Source organism: Haliotis cracherodii, unplaced genomic scaffold, assembly GCF_022045235.1.
Source record: "Haliotis cracherodii isolate W230 unplaced genomic scaffold, xgHalCrac1.p SCAF_8, whole genome shotgun sequence".
Classification (NCBI taxonomy): domain Eukaryota; kingdom Metazoa; phylum Mollusca; class Gastropoda; order Lepetellida; family Haliotidae; genus Haliotis; species Haliotis cracherodii.
In genome coordinates this window covers 38,760,550-38,783,823 of record NW_027266341.1, presented here as the reverse complement: position 1 = coordinate 38,783,823, position 23,274 = coordinate 38,760,550, and the positions used below count along the sequence as shown (strand labels likewise).

At 40.0% G+C, this 23,274-nt stretch overlaps 1 protein-coding gene across 1 annotated transcript; it reads left to right on the top strand.

Annotated features, from left to right (window-relative positions):
- Window positions 1–2,656: 2,656 nt before the first annotated feature.
- LOC139449633 (uncharacterized) lies at window positions 2,657–13,732 on the top strand. Its single transcript, XM_071231111.1, has 6 exons — window positions 2,657–2,919; window positions 3,631–3,774; window positions 5,089–5,322; window positions 10,100–10,176; window positions 10,559–10,668; window positions 13,531–13,732. Exons 1-6 carry the CDS (start codon window positions 2,730–2,732, stop codon window positions 13,730–13,732), a joined length of 957 nt encoding a protein of 318 aa, XP_071087212.1. The 5' UTR covers window positions 2,657–2,729.
- The last annotated feature ends 9,542 nt before the right edge of the window (window positions 13,733–23,274 follow it).

Sequence of the window (23,274 nt, the reverse complement as noted above, 5' to 3'; positions counted from 1 at the left end):
GTACTATTACTATTACAGCCTACTATCATATCCGCCAGATGGTAACCCAGGACAGCCACTAGGAGCAAATTACACGTCGTTGGGACACGATGAAACGCAATCAGCTAGGTACCGTGAACCTATTCTAACCCCGGTCTAAACGAGGAAACACGGACATATTCTAACCAGGATCCCCAGGATGAAAAACCTAACTATTCTAACCAGGGTCCACACGAGGAAGACTTAACTATTCTAATCCAGGTCCCAACCAGGAAACATGGACATGTTCTAACCGAGGTCCACAAGTGGAAACACGTACCTATTCCAACCAGGGTCGCCACCAGGAAACAGTTAACTATTCTCACCAGGGTCCCCACGATGAAAAACTTAACTATTCTAACCAAACTTAACTATTCTCACCAGGGTCCATACGATGAAAAACTTAACTATTCTAACCAAACTTAACTATTCTCACCAGGGTCCATACGTTGAAAAACTTAACTATTCTAACCAAACTTAACTATTCTAACCAAACTTAACTATTCTAACCAAACTTAACTATCTCTAACCCAGGTCCAATCGAGGAAACACGGACATATTCTAACCCAGGTCCCCAAGAGGAAACACGGGACATATTCTAACCCGGGTCCCCACGATGAAGAACTTAACTATCCTAACCAGGGTCCCCACGACGAAAAACGTAACTATTCTAACCAAACTTAACTATTCTCACCAGGGTCCCAACGAGGAACACTTAACTATTCTAATCCAGGTCCCAACCTGGAAATACGGACACATTCTAATCGAGGTCCCCAAGAGGAAACACGGGCATATTCTAACCAGGCTCGCCACGAGGAGCAGTTAACTATTCTAACCACGGGCCCAACGAAGAAACACGGACATAGTCTGACCCTGCCCACCACAAGGAACACGGGCCTATTCTAACCCTGGCCCCCACGAGGAAACACGGACATATTCTAACCCGGGTCCCCACGAGCCAATTGGGATCGACTCAACAAAATTCGCCTTGTTTAAAAAAATGAATAATACTGTGTTGTTCATCTGTTTGGCTTGATATCAACAGTATCTCAACAGTTTGAATGAATGGGCGCGGCCTTTTATCTTTCATCAGGCTAAGGCCAGACAGACTAGGGGTGAGCACCCATGTCGGGCTACGATGACATACTACCAGCCAGGTCACAACCAGGGACTTGTCATGATCTGATCTCGTATCGCCCATTTAAGCCGCTTTGTATGGATGAAAGCGTAAACTTATCTACTCATGAATTTGTATGAAGTCAAATAATACACTGCTTAATACCTCAAGAGCCACACACGCGCACATGCACACGCACACGCACACGCACACGCACACGAACAGGCACACACGAACACTCACCAATATGTGTTAGCGTCCTTCGAGTTATATATTCCCCGCTGAACAGGTGAGCCAGTAAAGCCTTGGAATGTATTGATTACCTCCCTTAGACCATACAACAGCCTTTGCTTTATTGGGCTTGGTTCAGCGTTGTGTCACATTGTACTTTCTCTTTCGATACAGGAAGAACAGCAGAACGCATGCGCATAACGACGTGTAGATCCTACACTTTAACTTTCGTTTTAATACCTATGTAGGTAAGAGGAAACATCAAGCATGTTTTATTTATTTTTTCTGTGGTAGTCATGCAGCCTCTTAAATGCATATTTTATGTTGTTTTCGTAAGTCGGGGCATTTCTCTCCTGAGGTATTTTACTATGTGTTTAATGACGTTGAATCTTATCCTGTGTCTCAGTGAGATTAGATCTGCAGATACATTGCCTGCGATGCACAGATCACATAGATGTGTATCTGATGAAGCTGTACCCAGTGGGGATGCGGGGTATGGATATAGGTCCCAGCAACCTATGCATGTCGTAAGAGGCGACTAAATGGATTGGCTGGTCGGGCCCGGTGTCTTGAGTGGTAGCAGCTAATCGTATCTCAATTGCGCGGATCGATGTTTGTGTTCCCAATCACTGGATTGTGTGGCCCAGACTCAACCATTTACAGGCCGCCGTCGAATAGCTGGACTATGAATGGTTGTGGCATTAAACAACACACACAAATTATGTTACTATATATACTACAATACTCTGACGTGGTACTATTTTTAAGACAGACGTTGAAATACCCATTTGTCGGTCTATTTCTGGCCATCAAAAACGGTTCATTAGATATTTCTGGCAAATATTATATCTTATATTACATCTACTCGATAATTGATTGAAGTTATTTCAGAAGATGCCCATCTTAATACTTTTTAAACGACAAGTTGTTTTTTCAGAAAATGGTATAATTGCAATCTAAAATTGAGTTATCTAAGTCGTTGAACACAAACATTAAAAACCTCATGTCTCATTTGTATGGATTGACGTACGTGATACTAATCCTGCACTATGACCGCGGAATATATTTATTTTATGAAAGAAAGAAAAACAATCTAGCAACGTATGCAGAAGCAAGTCTAGCCAGCTCTAGCTAGCTCTGTTCCACAGCATAGGGAAATTCTTTTGTAATCATATTTAGAATCGAGAAGGGTATTGTGTAATACAGGATTTCATATACTAAATGTTAGTCTAACGTGATACTTGTATGATGACCTATTTTCAGTTTATCCATTGGCGCCACCTCAGCGTTCAGATCACCTGGGTCTGTATGTTACCATCTCACTTAGTTCCGTCACCGCATCCTTGGTCTGCGTGCAACTGAGATGGACAGCGGCATCGGCAGTAAGGAACATCCCACCCTAGGCGCGGGGCCGAATGGAGGGGAGGCTGCTGGAAGGGAGGCAACTGGAAGGGAGGCTATTGGAATGGAGGCTATTGGAAGGAGGGCTACTGGATGGGGGGCCAGGAATTGTGGCGACCTGTTGGGTGTGTCTCGCGGCGAAAGATCACCAGGTAGGCAGACCAGAAGGTGCTCACAACGTCATGAAGTTTATGTGGACCATGATGTTTCCTACGTGTACAGTTTTCATACAGAGATTTATTATTGTATCCCCTATATTGCTCCTAATAACAATCACCGGATTGTCTGATCCAGACTCGATTATGTACAGGCCGTCTTCATATATATGGCATGTTACTGAATGCGGCGTTAAACAACGAACAAACATTTCTGCGTGTTGAAACCACCCATCATGATATCCGATGGCCTGTCGCCAGACTCTTAAAGGTCATTGACAGGTTCCTGTTGTGTGACAACGTGATACACATTACAGCGATTGGCGTCGGTTGTAATTTTACAAACATTTCAAATCTGGAGAAGGGGCCTCTTTCGGTTCTCTCTTTAAGTCGACCTGTGAGGATTCCGGGGTAGAATAGGTCTTAAGGACCCTAATTGCCGTAAAAGGTGACTATGCTTGTCGTAAAAGGCGGGTGGACAGGCGCGCTGACTTGGTTGAAGCATGTCATCGATCTCAATTGCGTGGATCGATGCTCATGATGTCAATCACTGGATTGTCTGGTCCAGACTCGATTATTTACAGACCGCCGTCATATAGCTGGAATATTGCTGAGTGCGGCGTTAAACAACAAACCAACCAACCAATCTTTTTAAGTCAGCGATCATTAGACTGTGTCTAGGTTCAGCAGCAGTTTTCTGTCCGCTAGATGGGATGAATCCAGCAGCCATAGGCGACGGTGGGGGGCAAATGGCAGAATATCAAATGGCATTTCCGGAAATGTTCCAGCCCCTGCAGTCTGATGTGGGCAGTGACCAAGATGATTTACCGTCATACAAACTATTTGACAAAGGTGAGCCGCAGGATTGATGAATGTCGTGCTAAAGTACTCACGGAAATGAAAAAAATATGTTTTTTCGACCTCAGATCTTAAATAAATGCAGTTATTATACAAAATATGTAAATATTAAAACAAATAAATTAGTACTTATTGGGCCTTGGCACAAATACAGCGGATCAAATGTTTTTATGCCTTTTTACATGTAAAAGTGTGTAAAAATGTGAATAAAACAGACTATTGTGAAACAGGGCATAACCAGGTGTAAGTAGATCAAGGTGACCTATGACACCTTCACGACAGATGAGAACAGGTGCATAATGCCTATAGTCTGTTTCTGCTTTGTCAATTTGGACTTAGTTTTATTTTTGAATTTTGAAAGTGCCGACAAATTACCTCCTGTAAAGTAATTTTGTATTGTTCACTAAGATCAAACTAGCAAATCCAGACTAGTACTTTTCGAGTCGTTTTGTTATTTCGTATTTACAGCTATGTAACAGGGTTTTTTTCAGTTCCGTGAGTTCTTTTTTTTTTTTTAGTGAGAGAGTGAGTGTAGTGTTACTCCGCTTTTAGCAATATTCCAGCAATATTACGGCGGGAGACACTCCTTGACTTCATACATTGTACCCGTGTTGGAATTGAACCCGGGCCTTCGTCATGACAAGCAAACGCTTAAACCAGTAGGCTACTCCATTGCCCTCGATGTCTTTGTTGACACCCATGTCTCTAGATATGTTGAGTCATCTTTCATACAGTAAATACAGTAAATACAGTAATACAGTAAATACAGTAATACAGTAAATACAGTAATTACAGTAATACAGTAAATACAATAAATACAGTAATACAGTAAATACAATAAATACAGTAATTACAGTAATACAGTAAATACAGTAATACAGTAAATACAGTAATACAGTAAATACAGTAATACAGTAAATACAGTACATACAGTAATACAGTAATTACAGTAATTACAGTAATACAGTAAATACAGTAATACAGTAAATACAGTAATACAGTAAATACAGTAAATACAGTAAATTTGAAAGTTGTCTAACATACAGTGGAGATGTGTTTCATCAAGATTTTTTCGTCATGAGAGATAACCCCTCATACCAGATACGTATTTAACAATACATAGGAAACAGCATCAAATCTGCCTTCTTGTCGCTGTGTGGCCGGACGAGTGTGTAGAAAGACACAGAGAATCGGTCAAACAAGGAGACCGAGGGGTACAGCAGTGTGACGTAAAACGTGCTTTGATAATTGATCCCACATTTCCTCGTCCAGGTATTGCCATGGATTAATACTACCAGTTTTATTCAGGAACAACTCGAGCAGCGTTACCGAGACAACCTTCGCCATCTTCCGAATCTACCTTCTCCGGGTCAGGAACACCAGCCAGTTCCTCCTCCCGCCAGTATGCAGAGTTACATGCCCGGCTCCACCCAGAGGGCGCCTATCAGCAGGAGAGTTATATGGGGACAGGTGTGATGGGTGGTTTCTTAAACAGAGATGGAAGTTCAGCTCAAAGGCAGCCCAGAGTTTATGGACACTCAGGTAGAAAAGCCTTGAAACTTAATAAAGTTATAAAACCTTGCACCCAACACACGTAGATGATTACAAGTAGCTGCTACGGAAATTCCTAAGGTGGTTTGGACTGTAGTTGTATTTATATAACCTGAAAATATAAATTACATGTGCAGTTGTGTCAATGAGTAGCCATATTTCAGTTATATAACATGACGTCAGCCCCAAAGTCATGCGACCCGTGAAGATTCCGGGATAGAATAGGTCTTCAGCAACCCATGCTTGCCGTAAAAGGTGACTATGCTTGTCGTAAAAGGCGACTAACGGGATCGGGTGGTCAGGCTCACTGACTTGGTTGATGCATGTCATCGATCCCAATTGCGTTGATCGATGGTCATGATATTAATCACTGGATTGTCTGGTCCAGACTCGATTATTTACAGACCGCCGTCATATAGCTGGAATATTGCTGAGTGCGGCGTTAAACAACAAACTAACCAACCAACTAACCCAAAGTCATGCTGGTCCTAGAGGTTTAATAATACACTATTCAGTCGAATGTTATATTACATTAGATCTCCCATATATTATTAGAGTTAGTTGCTGCACCCGGGACGAATTGACATGTAGAGACACATAAACACGTAGTTAGTTGTGCAGCAGAAAGCTGATAGCTTAAGAGTGTAAACAAAGAGTAGCCGGCAATATATGATGTTGTTATCCACACCTGTCGCAATAATCCCTACTTTAAGTTATAGCTCGATTCGCACTATTCCTTTGGGTGAAAAGAACACTGCTAATATTTTTTGTGTAAATAATAAACTCAACCTCCATCTGCTTGAAAAAAGCAATTCAGCCTAAATGAAAAGTTTCGACCGCAGTATGGCCATCCTCATCAATACAGAGTATTTCGTTTGCAAAGCCATAATCTTTGACAGCGTCATGACCATGGGACAGTATGCCTGTAACCCTTAATTATGAATAATCATTTCCTATCTTCCCTTGCAAGAGGAAATAACAGTGGTTGACTGTGATGTCGTATGACCATTAACCATCACATACCCTTACTTTGATAAAATAATACAATATAAACCATTTATTAATAAAAAATAGTATATTGCAATAACCTAAACTGACGAGCAACAGAAACGTTACCAACCAGCATTGTTTGTATCTAAACAGGACCAATGTCAAGGAAGATACTTGTATTGTCAAAAGACATGATTAACAACGTCATTACAAGTTATTTCCTGAGTATCAAGTTGGCCTACAATATACACTATCGGGTGTAATGAAGTCCGACTTGTGTTTTGTATCTGGATGGAGTGGTATTAGCTAAAAGCCACTACCAGAATAAATCAAGGACACTGGAAATTTTGGCAAATCTGTTGCCTACGGCATCAACGACATCTTCAAAACGTACCCATGGTAGAGGGGAAAATACGAGGGCTGGCTGAAAAGTTCTAAGCCTAAGTGGGATATCTCAATCGGATTGAAACAAACTTTTGCCACCAACAAGTACAATCATTTAATGAATCATAGACATAAGAACTGCAACTGTAGTGTTATTATTGTCTTTGTACCAGACCATCTTGTGAACCTACCCATTGAAATGGACAAAACTGTCTATAGGGCAGTCATCAAGTACCTGCAACTGAAAGGGCTAACTCAAACACAGATACATGCTGACATGGTCTCCACTTTAGGGGATGATGCCCCTTCCTTTTCCAATGTAAAGAAGTTGGGCTGCGGAATTCAAGTGTGGCAGAGAGAGCCTTGACGATGACCCGCGTCCTGGGAGGCCTTCAACAGCAACCATTACGGAAAACATTACCCGGGTGCGTGACATGGTGATGGCTGATCGACGATTGACCACTCGACATATTGCCAGTGTTGTGGGCATCTCTCATGAGATGGTTGAGCACATTATCACCAACGAGTTGGGAATGACAAAAGTTTCTGCAAGATGGGTGCCAAAGCTCTTGACAGCGGATCAGAAACGTGTCAGATTCCTGAAGTCTCGTGACAATTTATGCCGTTTTGAAGCAGATCCCAATGACTTTTTGGCCCGATTTGTAACCATGGATGAGACCTGGATTCATCACTTTCAACCAGAAACCAAAATTCAGTCTAAACAATGGGGCACTCGTGAAGAACAACCTCCCCGTGGTGAGTGCTGGGTAACGCTAATAGCTCTTTCCCCCGTGTTGACCCGGGGTAGAATTTGTCCACAGCACCCCAATCTGGTAATGTTGACCGCTGAATTCTGTATGTCTCTAAATTATTGTTATTGGCAGAACCAGCTTTGCAGTAAATTTAGTAGACAAATATAGCTATTCAAGTCATATTTGCTTGAGTATAACACCCCTGTAACCCCGGTGTTTGGAATTTTGGATATCAAATGCAAAGAAACATCTTCCTAGTTGACACTCGATGGTAGGTGGAGAGCAGGGGTGCAGAACCACTTCCTTTCATTATGTCAAAGAAACACTCTGGTTCAAAAAGAAAACATCTAGATGCCAGCTCATCTGATGATGAGTGAGTCAGTTGGGTTTAAGGCCGCTTTTAACAGTATTCCAGTTATATCACGGCGTGTCAGCTTAATGTGGGAGGAAAGCCCGAAGTGATGCAGCTCTAAGACGTTTACCACTTCGGTGAAACCCACGAGCAATTCCAAACACCGGAGCTGACAAACCTAGAAACATAATCGGGGTGAACCGGGATTCGAACCCAAAATCATAGGTTTCTGGCGTGCCCAAGGGACGCAAATCGCGGCGCCGCAGATGACTGGGCCACCCGTGCCCCCCATCTGATGATGAAAGTGATCTGCAATTAGATTCCTGGGCTCGATTCATAGTAATCGAGGCTTCTGATCATCAGCCTTTGAAATTGAACCCATTTGCTATTGCTAAGGCTATCAATGGTTGTTGTGGTACGGTTGACAATGTTACCCGCCTCAGTAATGGCTCCATACTTGTTGAATGTGCCAGGAAACAGCAATCTCTAAACCTTTTGTCCATCAGCCAGTTTGCAAATGTAGAGGTTGCTGTCTCAGAACATAGGACATTGAACTTGTATCGAGGCATTGTGAGAGACAGAGCCCGATGTTTAGCTGACATGAGTGAAGAAGAGATTGTGACAGAACTAGCCAAACAAGGTGTTACAGCTGTCAAGCGTTTCACCAGAAAACAGGATAATAACATCATGAAAATCAACACCTATCTCTTTACCTTTTCCCTTTCCAAAATTCCTAAATCTATCAAAGCTGGGTACTTTAATATCGGAGTGGAAGTTTATGTACCAAACCCACTCCGATGTTATCAATGTCAACATTTTGGACATGGTGCCAGGACCTGTACTCTCAGAACTGTCTGTGTGCGCTGAAGTGGCGATGGGGACCACTTGGCCTCATCCAAACTTGGTTGTATTTTGGAAATAAAAAGGAATCTTGTGGGTCTGGTGTCACCTGTTTCTATTTTTTGATGATGTAAGTTAGTGTGTCCCAATTCTGACCAATCTGAGGCAATAACTGATCTTTGTGACTGGAGAAATGCCTGTATGTACGTGTTCCTGGGTCACTGACCTGGCACCACATGGTGTATATTCCTCCACCAACAAAACCTTACTGACATTGTCAATCAGGAGACATGCCCAAATCATCAAGACGCGGACGGATTGTGGGGCTTGTCGTGGCGTCGGCCAAGGCCACGGCCTCACAAACGACTACGTCAACTATGAAGAATCGCCGTCCGACTTCCACCGGAGCAGGTCTCCACACAAGGAACACTGACCACACAGTGCCAATGTGCGTTCTGTCACGTGATTACTATCAACACGTACTTTTTCGACCGTTATTCCCCATCAACAATAAACATGGCTGCAGTCTTCTTAAACTTCACCCTGAGTTTTGTCTCCCACCCTGACCTACCAACCGAGGGCAAACACGTCCTTAGACAGTAGACGCAGTCTTCTGGACACAGTCCAGTGACTGGATGACTGTCACAGCTGATGACGTCACTGTGATACTACGATTCCTCAGATGGAGGATGTGAATGAAGCGTTTTCCTGGGTGGTGGTGACAGGATGTCTGCCACACCTAGGTCTTTCACCCCTCCGCCCAGTGTGCCTCTAGCAGACCATCGGCCTGGTGACTGCACTCCGGCTACAGCTAAAACTCCTGCGCTGGATCATGACTTGCTCCTTGTACAAGAACAGTACATCGTTCCTTCTATATCCATATCTTTGTAGGCCGGCATGCTGCAGGTGCAGCACACGTTTCAGTTCAAACCCAAGTTCCACTTTCTGGGTACTGTAGCACGTGCATTACTCAGCAAAGTGTTTTGATTGTGATTGGGCGATTGATTCTCAACCATTTTGTAACACTCGGGGTTTGGACCCAACCTGTCCAAATTTCAGTTTGGTAACGTTTCATTTGTTTCTCAGTGAACATCAAAAGTTATGCCATGTAAGTCCTTCATCCACACTCTGAGTAATTGAAAGGTACATTCCTCCAGTAGATGTGAGGACAAAGATGTCAAGTTGACCAGTTTTCTGTCAATTTGAAAATGACTTCACACTGGGTTTTGCAACAAATGGTATTGTAAAACATGGTCTTTTATTATATAAAAATGCATTGTTCTGTTGTAAAATTACCTACTTCTGTACAGTTACTATAGTTTAGTGACCAATGAGAAAACTTTAATAGTCCGCCCACTCATTCACAATCTATGCAGGCCGGATTTACTTAAGAGGTGACGATGATGTTATTCTTAGGCCGTCATTACCAATCAAATTTATTCCTTTATAGCCAGCGATTGCAACCAGTGTATCGGGTTTCTAACAGACAGTGTACAAGACGCTACAGATTTAAAGCAAAAAAAGGATGTATGTATTCATTTTGCCTTTAGCTAGATTATTATACACACTAATATTTCTTCATTCATTCATTCATGTACACATCTACTTTCTCAATAGATGAAACACAAATATAAAAGCTGTCATTACCTGTAAGCACTATTGATAAATTCGTCTTTTAATGTGACTTGGGGCATTTGAAAAAAATATCCACGACTTTTAGAGTTCAAAACTTATTTTATGCGTACATGTGAGACTTCGATCCCAAGTCATGTAGGACTAAGGGCTGTAATGGCTGCACGTTTCATATTGAGGGTAGAAGTTAATGTGGCATGTCCACAAATCCTCACGAAGTGAAGCTGATATTTTTGAAGATGTACTGATCGAGGCAAAATGTTTTTCTACATTACAGGAAATTATCCACGAGCTGATGCCAAATGCACAGAACTTCCAACAGAAATCCATAAAAGGTTTAGCAGGTTATTTGAAGGCTGGCACGGATATTCAAATCCGACTCTTGTGGTAAGCATATCTTTAACACGGGATTCTATGCTTGTTCACATGTATCTAGACTCAGACAGGGGAGTGTTTGATTTAAGAATACCAGTCGAAGAAAGTAGCAAACAATCCTTTCTACAGCCGAACAAACATAACCAACAATTGTGAAAGCGTTTTTAATTTTAATTTTTAACACAATCTCCCTGCTTTTTAATGCATTTCTCATATCGATAGTGAAGCTTTTCAATTCCTCTAAAGAAGAAGTTTCTGAAGTCACCCTGAAAAACCCATTCACGGCAGTTTTGAGGTCATCGTTGTCGTCACAGCACTCTCCACGAAGGTATGCTTTCAGTTTAGGAAACAGGTAGAAATCACTTGGTGCCAGGTCTGGCGAGTATGGAAGGTGAGGAAGCTCCTTTGCATCCTTTGCAAGTCGAGCGGTGTGAGAAGAGGCATTGTCATGAGTAGTAGAACTCCATAACTTTCTTCACTGAATTTCGTTGGTGCCAGAGAAGTGGAATGGTGCCATTCCATGGATTGACGTTTTAATTCAGGATCATAGTGGTAGACCAATGTTTCATCACCCGTTACTAACCTCTCTATTTAGATTTCACGAAATCCTCCTCAATTAGCTCTAAATTGTCTCTGGCAATGTCAGTTCCTTTTTCCTTAATATCAGAAATTAAAAATAAGCAGACATCTTCTTCATCCGTAAATGTTCAAGAATGATAGTTTCAATAGCTTTATGGCTTAGACCAGTGTCTTCCCCCAGTTCAGCAATGGTAATACGTCTATCTCACAGTATAAGTTTTCACAGTATCTCCTTGATGAAATCTTCATCGATGGAAGTTGAGGGACGTCCAGACCAAGGGCCAGCATCAAGTCTTGTTCTCCCAGCCTTAAACATGGCTGCCCAATGTTTAATAGTGGAATAGCTAGCGCACTTATCCCCATACACATGACTTGCGGTCGTGAATTTCTTGGTGAGTATTTTCCTCTAAAGTCAACAACTTGATGACTGCTCGGCACTCGTTCTTTTCCATTTGTGTGTCCATTTGGACCCCTATCATGTTCAACTGGCTGTCATTCATATACAAGCGGCCTCAACAGACCAAATACACTTGCAATGAACTACTCAAACAATGTACTACATTGACTAGTTCACTTTGTTATGGCCAAGTTGAAATTTAGTGAGACTTTTTTACTTTTTGACCAGCCCTCGTACTATACATCATGGAGTATTTAACGCTTGTTCAGTGCCTTGCTTTAACTGTTGTTTTATTTTGCTTGATTGTGTAGATTTTGCACTCATCAGACAACACTTTTATGATAATGTTCATACCCTATCTGAACTTTTTAACTCAGTTTCTAATCACTTGATTTTAGCATATTTATAAGAAATCAAAAATATAGCTTCTTATCTGACCAATCGGTTTTTACTCTTGACTGTGATATTGACTGAGGTTTTAGTGATTTTCAGCATCACTTTTATTATGTTTGCTTCCCTATGGTCAGATTAGACATTTTCTCCCCGCGAATAGCTGCAAGATTGCTGATGCGGCGTTAAGCAAAACTTACTCACTCACTCACTTAACTTTTGTTTTAGAAGAAGAAATGCACTTGAAGAGTATAAAACATGTTTAAGTGTGTTAAGAGTGCAATAATGAAAATGCGGATTTATATTTATTTATATGAAACATCTAACGGTCAAAACATGTGTGTCCTTTGTAACAAAACTTAATGTGTAAAAGAAAAGCAACAAAGTTTTGCTTTTTGGTTTTCAACCTGCATAATGTCAGTATATCCTAGCAGGGTTGTTGTTTAAGTTTTGTTCAATATTCTTCCCCTTTCATGCGATACTTTCTCTTCTAAAAATGGTTTTGGCACAGAAATAAGACATCACAAAAGGCCACGTGGTAGTCGGGGGTGGTTTTAGGTGGGGTAAAGCTTGATTCAATAGATAAGATTCATTAATCGAGGTGGGAATGCTGAAGACATTGAAGAATGCTTGATTCTGATTGGTCAAATTCATTTTGATAAACTATGTGTTTTAAACCCCCATTTTTGACTAGTCAAGACTTTAGTAACACTTGAACTTTAGTAATATTTGTTACATTTATAACAACCTGTGACCCCTTTCTGGAATGTTCTAAGATAGGGGATGTTTGTACCCTGTGTAGGTACGCATTGAAAGAGTGAGCTGTTTTCAAAGCGCTCCTGTTGTCATGGTAGAATGGAGATAAACCTACTAAATATCTCCAAATTAAAAAAAGAGGTATCTACCCTAAATTGGGACTACCTCAAATTTCAAAACACAGTAGGTTTATCGCCTAAATGGTAACCGGTTCGGTACCAAATGGAATGGACTCGCCCACGGCCCCTAGACCCTGGCTCTTAAGCCTTGACCTTTAATGGGTGTGGAAGCTCTGTTTGTTGTTGTTGTTTTTGTTGTTGTTGTTTTTGCATTGTTTGTTTGTTTGTTTGTTGTTTTGTTTTGTTTTGTTTTGAGTGTTTGTTTTGTTTTGTTTTTTTTGTTTGTTTGGTTTTTTTTTTTGGGGGGGGGAGTTAACCATGAGCAGGGGAAATTGAAACAGGGTAGTCCCAAGTTGTCAGCTGATTAAAAGTTTTGCGTACCTATTTTTGTTCCCCAGTACATCTCCGATGGAACTTCGGACACTTGCCCTCTGTTTGTATCCACTCGGGGATTCCCCATGAAAAGTAGTTCCGGTAAGAAATCGTGTAAATGTCAAAAAGTGAAGTTTATACTTTGAAAAGTCACTTTTTGAAGTTTGTTGAAGTGTTTGCAGCGATAATCCAGGCTCATCAACGGAGATACTTTACACTTCAAAAGAAGAATGTATTAACACTAAATCTTGCTTGTTTTAGTGACGAGCCGTTTCGTGGCAACTTTGACAACACCTGTGTCCACCAACTGATCCGGCTAATAAAGACAAAGGGAAAACGCCTTGGCCATCTGGTGGAGTACTTCTCCCAGGAACACAGTCTCCGTGTAGATATTCTCCGTTTGGTTAAAGAAATCCATAGCAACTGCCCCTTCTGTCAGGCTATCCTGCAGCAGTGGTGTTGACTTAAATATTGATGGAGGGCATGAAGTCGCATCTGGTCACTGTACTCATGCGAGTGATTATGGTTTTAAGCCGCTTTTTGCAATATCCCATCAATATCACAGCAGTGAAAATCACAAATTCTTCGTTTGGAAAATCGAGACCTGCACCACTTTGGGCTTTCCTCCCACATTAAGCTGACACGCCGCGATACAGCTGGAATACTGTTAAAAGCGGCGTTAAACCAAACTCACTCACTCACTCCAGCAAAACTGGGCCCCATTACCACTGTCATGGTTCCAGTCTTATAGTCCATGAGCCAGAGAAAATTTGACTACCAAACAGAGGGACAAATTACCAATATGATTTTCAGATAGCTTGATGTCTCAACTGTATAATTTCATGTGATGGACATTTCAGATGCCCAGCTAAATACGATTTTGGCGGCCATTTTCTCACTTTTTCTACAGATTTCAGAAATAAGCTTATAACACAGAATGTATTAATTTCAGACAACTTTTATTTACTGATATTGTTTCAGCACTACATTGCACACATTCTGTTATGCTTTTTGTATATCATTGAGTTACATTTTTTGAATTAATATTGACATTATATAAAGAAATTACCCTTTTTTAACATTTTACTGACATCTTTTCTTTCCAATGCAACGTTGTTGAGTAATAATTCACACTTTATGATAGATAAAAATTGTCTAATGTATTTTCATATATAAAATACCATTTGGAAGTTAAAACACGATAGTGCATAAACATAAGCAGCCATTTTTCAATACAGTGCACTTTTTCACAGATAATTCAAAAATTAAGAAAGTCGTACATATTGCAACCAAAACTTGTTTTTATATTTCCTAGCTAAATTTCCAAGAATCTAAAGTGTTTAAAGTTAAAATGTACACATTGTGATATTATATTTATATGTGTTTAATAATAACATCAAAAGTATACATATAAACAAAATTCCTTTTTCATTCTCACCTGACCCTTCTACAATTAAATGGATCTCTAAGAAACATAGATCAATGTCTGGTACCAACTTAACGTTATATTTTCAAATAAAAAATAACATTTGCAGACAAATATAACTTGTTCATAATTCAAAAGCTACCACAGTCCTTCTACTTCACAAATCTTCTACTTCTTAAAAATCAGCATCTAGTAATATCATCTCACCATATTAAACGGGAGACTGTTTGCTAGAGTTCCATGCCATTGACATTAACATTGTAACACAATTTAGCATGAATATGGCCAGTACTTGTAACAGTTTCAAGAAAATGTCTATAAATAATTTCAACAATGAGGATGTCTTATTCCGTCCCAAAACCTGCTATGTGAAACACATCCAACTGTCAAATTCAGTCATCTTCATCGCTAGAGTCTTCTGCATCTTGATGTATCTCTTCATCATTGTCATCCATGTTGGAGCAGGGTGACAACTTGCAGGCAGAGGGACATTTAAGACCATTTAATATACATGTGCACTCACGTGGTCGACAAGTACGAGAACATCTGCATGACGTCAAGCCGAGGAGCTGGCAAGCCTGTCATCCATTTGACTGCCAGATTTCCTGTCTCATTTATTTCCCAACCATGGCCTGCAGAGGGATCTGGTAAGTCTGGATATTTTTCAAGGCTCCTCCTCCAAACCGCTGACTGGTAATTGGCACGGAGGGTATGCTAGAAAGGCGCATCTTTACATGGTGGGAGCTATCCAGATTCAACATCCCCGCCTCTACCTCGAAATATCTGGTAACGCAGCTCATTGACCTTGTTTACCGTTGTGTTGCTGCAATATAGCTGACAGGCAAAGGATTGGATGATCTTAAACACTTCAGGAGAAAGATGCCACTCCAAAAGCCTTTCTGAAAGTTTCATCTCTTAGAAGCAGTTTTAGAGCCCTCAGCTTGCCGTGACCAGCCAGTGCACTCAGAGAGTCACATCCAGTCCATGCATGTAGCCCCCAAAAAATTGTGCAAGCTTCACTTCCTAAAGCTTCAGCAAGTTTTGTTATGTCCACAAGCCTCAAACGAGCTTTTGTACCTTGTCTGATAATTATTCTCCTGTTGATCTTTGTTCTGAGAGAAAGACAGATAACTAGCACATCTGTGTCATCTGTGACAAGGACCAGGTCTTGATATTCTTCTGAGGCATGCTTAGCATGCAACAGTAAACGAGTATCAGCTTCTTCGTGGCATGACTCCAGGCGTGTTACATTTTGCCATCCCTCACTCATTAACTGAATGCACATACTTCCGTGTGTAACAAACATGCCAGAAGTCTAGAGAGGTTGTTCTTACTCTCGGTACATGCAAGAAGTCTGTGTCCTTCTCTTATCTGCGTGAAGATAATGCCTTCAGTTGAACCCCGATTCAGACGCTCAGTGGATATGGAAACAAGATCTGAGTCTTCACAAAGCGGGTTTGACCAGTTCTCCAATGTATCAACTAATGATCTGATGTCAGCTTCATCTCTACGAATGCATGGTCTGTCCAGGTCTGAATGGCTAAGGTAAGGTGACTGCACTGAAATTTGTTCACGCAGTTGTCTCAATGCAGCTGCTCTGTGTTCAGCAGTGAGATAGTAGCGTGACACGGTCCCTGGCTTGAGACTGAACCCTTGTGTTCTACCAGCAGTTTGGATGTCTTTGTTTACCGTTTCTTCTGTGGTCTGATCAACTGCAATCCTGCCAAAGGGATTCATTTTCCTCAGTTGAACAGAGAAACCCTTGTTGCGAAAGTGCTCATACATCCATGGACTTGTCTCCTTTAACCGAGTCATCTGAGCAAAGTACACAGGAAGAAACCGTGCATAGTTGGTTTTGTTCATTGCAAAGCACCAAGGTATGACATTTCTGATGCAAGCAAGATGAAGATGCCAGTCTCCTTCTCTATCAGCACGAAGTAGGCCAAGCAGAATATCCACCATGTCAATGTAAGTCATCCAAAAGGCTGAGAGTTGACCTCTTTCATGGCGCAAGACATTTAGGTGACTGTTGAACATTTCAGAAATCTCCTTGTATGATTCATCCCTCAATACATCATCATGTGATTTATGACAAATGGTCTGATGGAGCTTGCCTATTTGGATTTTCGCATCACTCAGGTTTGCTAGGCTTTCAGGATGATGGATCTCAAGCCATTCCACAATTCCATTCCATGCTAGCCTCATCAGGGCTTCATATACCAGCTTGTGCAAACAGACTGCTCGATTATACTGATTTCCCTCCAGTACCTTACTGATAGATCCTTCAGCAAGGACTCCGGATTCTACTGCAAGGTCACGAAGTCCTGCATCACCAAACCTTATTCCAATTGCCGATATGAAATGTCTTGCACAGTTGCCATTTCTGTTGCTGGAGCATTAATTGTGGGCAAGTAACCAACTGTATGAGCGCATACCTCCATGTCATCTCTTGTCACTATGTTATATATTGTCCAAGAACTTATTGTCTGATTTGATGGATCATGCATTCTGACAAGAGTCCAGAGTAAGTGTTGCTGGTGTGCACTTGCTTTTGCGACTTCAAATTCAGTAGAAAGGTCAGCTGGCACAATGGGGGGTTGGGGGTGTGGGTGGACCTTCCCCTTTCCCCACAGTGTAAATAGGAAGTAGTTGATCAGAAGGCTCAATTGTTCGTCGCTTCTCTTTCTTGTCCACATAGCAGACAGCTCATGTTAGACAGGTTTTATATAAGAACAGTATAATTAATACTGTAAGACACTTTTGTATTGACATGTACAATCTTGACAGTACCAAAGTTGTCTGAGTGTTGTTGTTTTAACTTTATCTTGCTTTATCAGTTTTATAGAAACACAGATGCATTGTATTTATCCATTAACTGACAACAGACAGTAGTTTCAGATGTAATTGGGGAATTATATTTTTTGTTGCACAATTTTAGGTCTCATTGTGAGTAATTAAACTTCATATGAAAGAAAAATTCTCTTGCAGGGTTTTAAGTAGATAATGTTTATTTTAACTATGGTAATATCTGAAAAATTTAATTGTTTTTGTATTAAACTGAAATGCAGAGATTTCTCAAACATGGGGTTAGCACTCGGAAATTTGGGTGTAAATTTTGAGAACATTTTGAGCAAGGAAAACAGGCTTTGCAGTGCAAGAAAACAATGTTATTTCTGTGATCACTTATTATTACAAATACAACAAACAGCTGTTATCAATCACAAAATGTTAATGCTATGTAAAGTCATAACACTGAAGTAAACTATTCTTAATGTCTTTGCATAATGAAAAAAAAATAGATTTTACAATATAATTTGATAACAGAGAAATATTTATTACAGAAAAGCATACAAATCGTATATCAAAATGTGTGGAATTTAGTGACTGACACATTTCATACCACAAAAGTTGTCTAGGAATTGTAAATTCTGTTTTTCATGCTTATTTCTGAAATTTCGAGCAAATTGGGGAAAAAATGGCGGCCATCTTGAAAATGGCGGCCAAAATGACATTTAGCTGGACATGTGGGATGTCCATCATGTGATTTCATGTAGTGTGGACATCAGGCTATCTGAAAACCACAATGGGAATTTGTCGCTCCATTTGGTAGTCAAACATAAAAATCAGGGGTCTGGCTCATGGACTATTATGCCAGTATCCCTCGTGTCTCAAATGTCGAATTGCACATATGAGTTGAAGACATGTCATATTGGATAGAGGGTAATACACACTATGTTAATTAAATATACATTATCTCAAGAACATTGCATGATACATACATATTAAAAGATTTCTAATTGTACATGGATCAGAGGAGGACATCAACTAATTCAATTTGTATCGAAATGGATACACATAAAATCTTTGACAACTATTATGGCACTATAAGCATTACAAGTCATAACAAAGTTATACTCACCTTCAGTAGTGTTATAATTACATAATTCACACATCTGCAGTTCTCTTGGTTGCCGAAACAAATCTCCCACTTTCTGTGTTTAATTGGCGTGAACTACATATAAAACAAAGCAGGGTTACTCTAAATTTTGAAACAGTTATAACTTAAAGGATCAATTCCGAGCAGAAGGATATTTGATAAAGGGTATAACTATTTGTTTTGCTGCCCCGAAGAAGCGCATCATGCCAGTCCTGCCGAACTAGGCTGGAATTGTGGAGTTAAATGTTGGCTGGACTAACGAGTCTAGGCTTAGTCTAATCAAAATCGCTTAACGAAATCGACCTCCGGTTCTTAAACTGCCGTGCAGATTTCGGTCGATGGCAGGATTTACAAAGCATGTGTTCCGCCAACCCGGCGTCACAGATATTTTGTAAATCTTTTCAAGTTTTTAATCAAGGTCCTCACATCATTTTATGCATTTCGCCAAGCAAGACTCGTTTTATCACAATACAGATTTTGATAAGATCTTGTTGACTGTGCACCGCCATTTTGTTTGATGTAAATACAAGTTGGTTGGTTGGTTTGTTGTTTAACCAGGCACTCGGCAATATTCCAGCTGTATGACGGCGGTCTGTAAATAATCGCTTCTGGACCAGACAATCCAGTGAATGACATCATGAGTATATTGCTGAGTGCGGCGTTAAAAAACAATCAACAGCATAAATTATCCCTGATAGAGGTCAAGCCACAGTATGTATTCCTACGCCTGATATAATTGTTTTATTTTATTAAACTATTGTTGATAATATATGTTTTCGTTGTAGAATTTTATTATTAGTATTGACTGTGTACTTTTTCAGTTCATTGAAGTACTGTTGGCACACTGGTTTTGTTATTCATAACTCAATAAAGCGAAAACAAGTCATTCCTTAAATATTTGGGTGCCAACTTCATTGAGTTTTTTTACTTTCTAACTCAAACGACTGAACGCTTTTCGCGGTTACTGAGGATCAGTGCCTTTATGTATTTGAAAAAAAGGATGCCGCGTTACGTTTTCTTGACTCGTGATCCCAGGATTCTAGGATATGAATTCCTTTTTTGTGTTCGTACATCCCCTGAAACAACCCAGTTTAATGTAATATGTTTTCAAAAGTATCCCAGCAGTGCTAACTCTACAATTCGCTCAAAGTCACAATCTCATTTAATATATAGTAAGCTTCGTGCCTCACTTAAGTGAAGGGTTGTGGACCAGAAACATAGTGTGAAATCTTGTGCGTGCGTGCGTGGTTTTGTTAGGGACTGTATGGAGTGTTAGTTGGAGATAGTATGAGTGAAACAGCCCTCGTATGAGTCTATGGCAGTTATAGATCAACGTTTTGTGGGGCAATACATTTCCATTATGTTCAAAACCATATCACCCTGTGAAGATCCGAGTTAGAATTGGTCTTCAGCAACCCTGCTTGTTTTAAGAGGCGACCAACGGGATCGTATGGTCAGACTCCGATAGTCTTGGTTGATGCATAGCTTTGTCTCCCAATTTTGAGGATCAATGCTCTTGACGTCAATTACTGGATTGACTGGTCCAGACTCGATTATTTACAGATCGACGTCATATTACTGGAACATTGCTGAATGCGGCGAAGGAAGTGAGTGAATGAATGCTCTTTTCCGCTATGAGCCTCTGGGGGGATGGTGTAAATCCTGCTCGGGTCCATGCAGGTAGCAAAGGTACTGTAAGTTCCCATGGCCCCTAGTGTGGCGATCTACTTTCAGTTGCTGGCGATCTATCGCCCTTTTTTATAATGTATTGTTCCATGTAGTGGTATCATTTTTTGGTTGTATGCTAGTTTTAAATATTAATCTGTGATATTCTAGTTTTTTCACTGTCCATCGATGACAGGTTTTTCATTAGTTTAAAGATATGTATTAATAATGTATAACTTCTCGTCACGACATGGCTGAAAAACTGCAGACGTAAAGCATAAACTCACTCACTCACTCTTTGACACTATGACAGCCATCCAACCCGTGAATCTGGCACATCCTGTAGGTTCACCACACACCCATCAGGTCACACAGTGTGCATACATAACATATCTCAGTAATCATATATTTAAAAAAACACAATATTCTCCCAAAGTAGCAAACATCATCTTTACTTCAAGCTTGACAGTATGTACAGTGACACACACGTCACAGCAGGCACAAAGGATACAACTTCACAGTTTGATGTCCTCAGCTCAAACAACCTTAGATCAGGTGAATTATTAACGTTTTTGGTTCTGTAGATTGCTTACTGCAGCCAAAGACAGGCAACATCCTGACATCATTAGAATATTTACATCCTCTAACAAAAGTAATGCTAATTAAACAATAATCGATGCAAAGTATTGTATTGATTCAGGAGGCACGTTTGTCATGGGATGACACAAATGTTCATGAGGAAATACTGATTCATGATTATGCTCACATATTTTAATATAACTGGTGAATGCAAATGTATATACCATGTGCCGCTGTCATACAGCTGGAACATAGCGGAGTGTGGCGTTTAACAACAAATATATACAATGCACTTTATTTGAAAGAAAATACGTGAACCTTCTTTTACCTTGTAAAATTAGCATGTACAATTTGCCTTACAGTTTTCCTGCAAAGAAAGGATAATAGATATATGATTATGTTGTATAACAACAGTAAATAACATTGACATTATGAAAAGGCAGTTTCTTGAAAACAAGGAGATTCTATATGGATTTCATGCTTTAACAGGATTTGAACAAATCATGAAGAGCAGGCAACAAAGACAGGTGACAACAGAATAACTATGTGAAGGCCTCTAGAGAAGTCCATGTTGGTCTGTTATATTGACCCGCGTTGCGTATCACTATAGTCACAGCATGTAGTAATAGCATGTGCTTATGTACAAATGGATTGACTGATCAATTTTACAGTAATACAGACAGGGGACAGAGAACTGGGGACCGGGGACAGGGGATATGAAGGGCTTCGTACAGAGCGCCTGAGAGAGTACAGAACCCGCTTCACATGAAACATCACTTCAACATGACACCATGCATAGCAGTGGGTATCTCTCTCTCTCTCTTGAAATTTATCCTCCGAAACTTGTTTCCCCAAGAGATATCACTTTGGGGAGATTAAAGGGCAAGTTCCTACAAAACTGAACCTAATTTTCTTCTCCTTGTTCGACATTAAAATTATTTACCTAGTTTCATAGCCAAAACAATACAAATAACACAAGTAACTAATTTATTTTATTCATTGAATCGGTTCATATTTTTCACATTTATCGAGAGTTCTATTTCCATAATAAACACACCATGGCTTATGTCCCTTGCAATATGATGTCATTGGTGATAACAATATGATGTCATTAGACATTACAAGACATGGTGTACATACACTCTTTTAAGGTTCCTACTTTCACTGTGAGAAAAATGAGTGTGTATATTCTAACATTGATATGAACTATTTCTAAAATTGCATTTTGTTTTAAATAACAGAGAAAGTGATGTTTGTAGTGCACACTTCTCCTTTAAGAGATATCTCCTTGGATATATTGCTACAAAGAAATTGCATCACAATGCTGAGCAGACCATCATGACATCGTTGGTTACTATGACATCACAATCAAATGACATCACAAATCTTTCTGCCACTGAAGCTGGTTAGCTGTATGTATTACTCAAGACACTGGTTATTACTGTTGGAAGTATGATTTTGGATGATAAGCAGAATCTTACCGTCATATCTTTGATATAAATCAGGACTTGTTGAAAAAAATTAAAACTTGTGCAAGCTTCAGAGTGGAAAACTTTTATCAACTCATGTTAATGTATTTGATATCAAAAGACACTCAGGTGAGGTTCTCCATATACATGTATACACAGATCACAATATCATACTTGATTTACTGCTGGTTGGACTAAGTTAAATACTGACCAGGACTATTAAAACAACAGCTAGTAAAATGACGCTGCTGAAAATGGTATTGTTTGATGTCAGGTTGGGGGATCTAAAGATCAAATTATAGAAAACTCGCAGTACCACTTCTGTACAAAATCCTGCAGGGAGAAGAGTCTGCCATGTAGATTATCTAGGAACCCAATATGGTAATCACAGACATCAGGGCTTCTATTTTCTGTAAGCTGACTGAACCTTCAGCAATTCTTTATTGTGGTGACATTTTCAGATTAATAAATCCGTATGCCGGATATATTTCTGAGGCACTGTAAAAACAAACACACACATGAACACTGTGCATAAAAGTATACGTGATATATTTACAGCTTTTTACAACAAGTAAAATCTGCACAAGTTCATTATAAAACACAAGAAATCATAACAAAAACAATACACAATGAACCCCTTCCTTCTACTGGATGTTGTTGGGAATGTGTGTATATATATGTGTATATATGTGTATAAGTATGTGTACACAAAGGGATAATACCATGATTACTCTCTACCAGAGATTGTTAAACAAGAAAAAATGTTTTTAACTGGACGATTTCACTGAGGACTATTCTGTCACGATTAAGCCAAAAATAACTAATCGTAAGATTTCCCAGCCTTTTTTAAGTGAGGATGGAGCATCTTTGCCCTAATGTTCCACAGCTTTTGTGTACATAAACTGTCGACTGATTCCTATCTTGACAAG